Below are 1,709 nucleotides of genomic sequence, written 5' to 3'. Positions count from 1 at the left end.
CAAGAAATCGCACAACCGTTGCTGTTCCCTTCATAAAAGGAAATCTAATATTGAAAGGAGTGTAAGTGAACGAATTCTCTCCGATTCCACCATTAAGAGTGTTCATCCACACAATGCGAATAGTGGAATAACGAGCCCAAAAAGGAAGACCGTAAATGTCGTAATATCTTTCAATTGGACGTTCGTTGCTTTCCACAAGAGCATACACAGCACGAAACGCTATACCAAGGACATACTGCCTGAGAAGAGGATTGTATTCATACGAGTAAAAGCGGAACCAATTTCTACGGGTGTTCCACCACGCACTTTGACCCTCGCTGCTCGCTGGTGTCAATAATTCCATGTATTCAGGTTGGTCTGCATTCCGCGGAAACAAAGCAGCACCGTTAATTGCCACCAGCTCCCCATTCCCAAACTTCAAAAAATGAAAACCATTAAATGTACGGAGTAAGGGTTTTTTAGCGGCAGCTCGGGGTCCTCCACGCACACCACCAGCACCTTCTTGCTGACCTACCTTTTCTGCACACACACTGATGCAGCTCAGAAGCAAGAGGAGCAATACAACAAACAGGGAGTGACTCATGTTGTATTTCATGGTTGCTCTTTCGTCCTTACTATCCTCTCGTTCTTCTCGTCAGACCAAAGAAATTATTGAATTCCTATAGTGAATGCCAAAAAGTACTTGTGTTTGTATGTGTTGCGGTTGGTGATTACTTTCAAAGCCTTCAAATACAAAGTGGCGTTTGCAGCTTTAGCCCATCACAATATATAGAAATAGTTAAGGAAAGAATGGAGAAACCAAAAAGAATTGTGTAATGAAAAAAAAGAGAAACAAAAATACATTCACCGTGACAAATTCCAAACACGTCACTTAAGAAAGAACGTAAACACAATGCTTAAATACAGTAAATCTCACTAAAAGAGGTAAAAAATAGTATATTATCCACAAAAAAAAAATGATTTGCAAATATGATAATAGTTTTTTTTTTATTGGCTTCTGTACATTTACACATCGTACATAGTTCATAGAAGTTTCTCTCCGCCCTTTTTCTCTGAGCCGCATCAAAGGTGAAGTTCACACAACTCAAGTATCGTATGTGAGAGAAACAATTTGAAAAAAAAAATTCAATAAGAAAACCACTACACTACAGATATTATAGCGCACAACAGAAAACAAAAGCAATCAAGTACACATAATAAAATAATAGTAGTAAAAACCCAGCATCCATCTGCTCAACAAGTTGAAAACAGAACTATAAAGGGAGAAAAAAAAATTTCTTTTTTCCAACCATGTAACTATTTTCACAAGTGCTGTCACACAAGAGAAAGATGAAGAAACCAAGACAGAGAGGTCAACTCCGACAGAAATAAAAAATAAGAATAAAATTAAGAACTCAATATTACCTCTTTTCATTTGCAACCCAAAAAAGAAATGACGGAGAGAAAACGTACGACGGGCGGGGATCGAACCCGCGATCTCTCGCGTGTGAGGCGAATGTCCTAACCACTAGACGACCATCGCTGTGCCCTGGACAAGGAGGGATACAGAAATAATCCATAAACACTACGAAGAAGAAACCACAAACATATATCCAAAAGTGTAGAGAGAATTAGAGATGAAAAAAAAAAAAAAATAATTATTAGAAATAACAACAATATACAAATAAATAAGGCGCTGATAAACTGTGGAAAAAAAAAAAAAAAAAAAA

General features: G+C 37.6%; 1 protein-coding gene across 1 annotated transcript; it reads right to left on the bottom strand.

Annotated features, from left to right (window-relative positions):
• Position 1: 1 nt before the first annotated feature.
• TM35_000212930 (uncharacterized protein) lies at positions 2–583 on the bottom strand (the record flags this gene model as incomplete). Its single annotated transcript, XM_029027143.1, has 1 exon — positions 2–583. A coding segment is annotated over one exon (582 nt), but the record flags the coding sequence as incomplete, so codon positions are not given.
• Positions 584–1,709: the final 1,126 nt, after the last annotated feature.

Source organism: Trypanosoma theileri, assembly GCF_002087225.1.
Source record: "Trypanosoma theileri isolate Edinburgh chromosome Unknown TM35_Tth_21_V1, whole genome shotgun sequence".
Classification (NCBI taxonomy): domain Eukaryota; phylum Euglenozoa; class Kinetoplastea; order Trypanosomatida; family Trypanosomatidae; genus Trypanosoma; species Trypanosoma theileri.
This window is presented reverse-complemented; position numbering and strand designations above follow the sequence as displayed.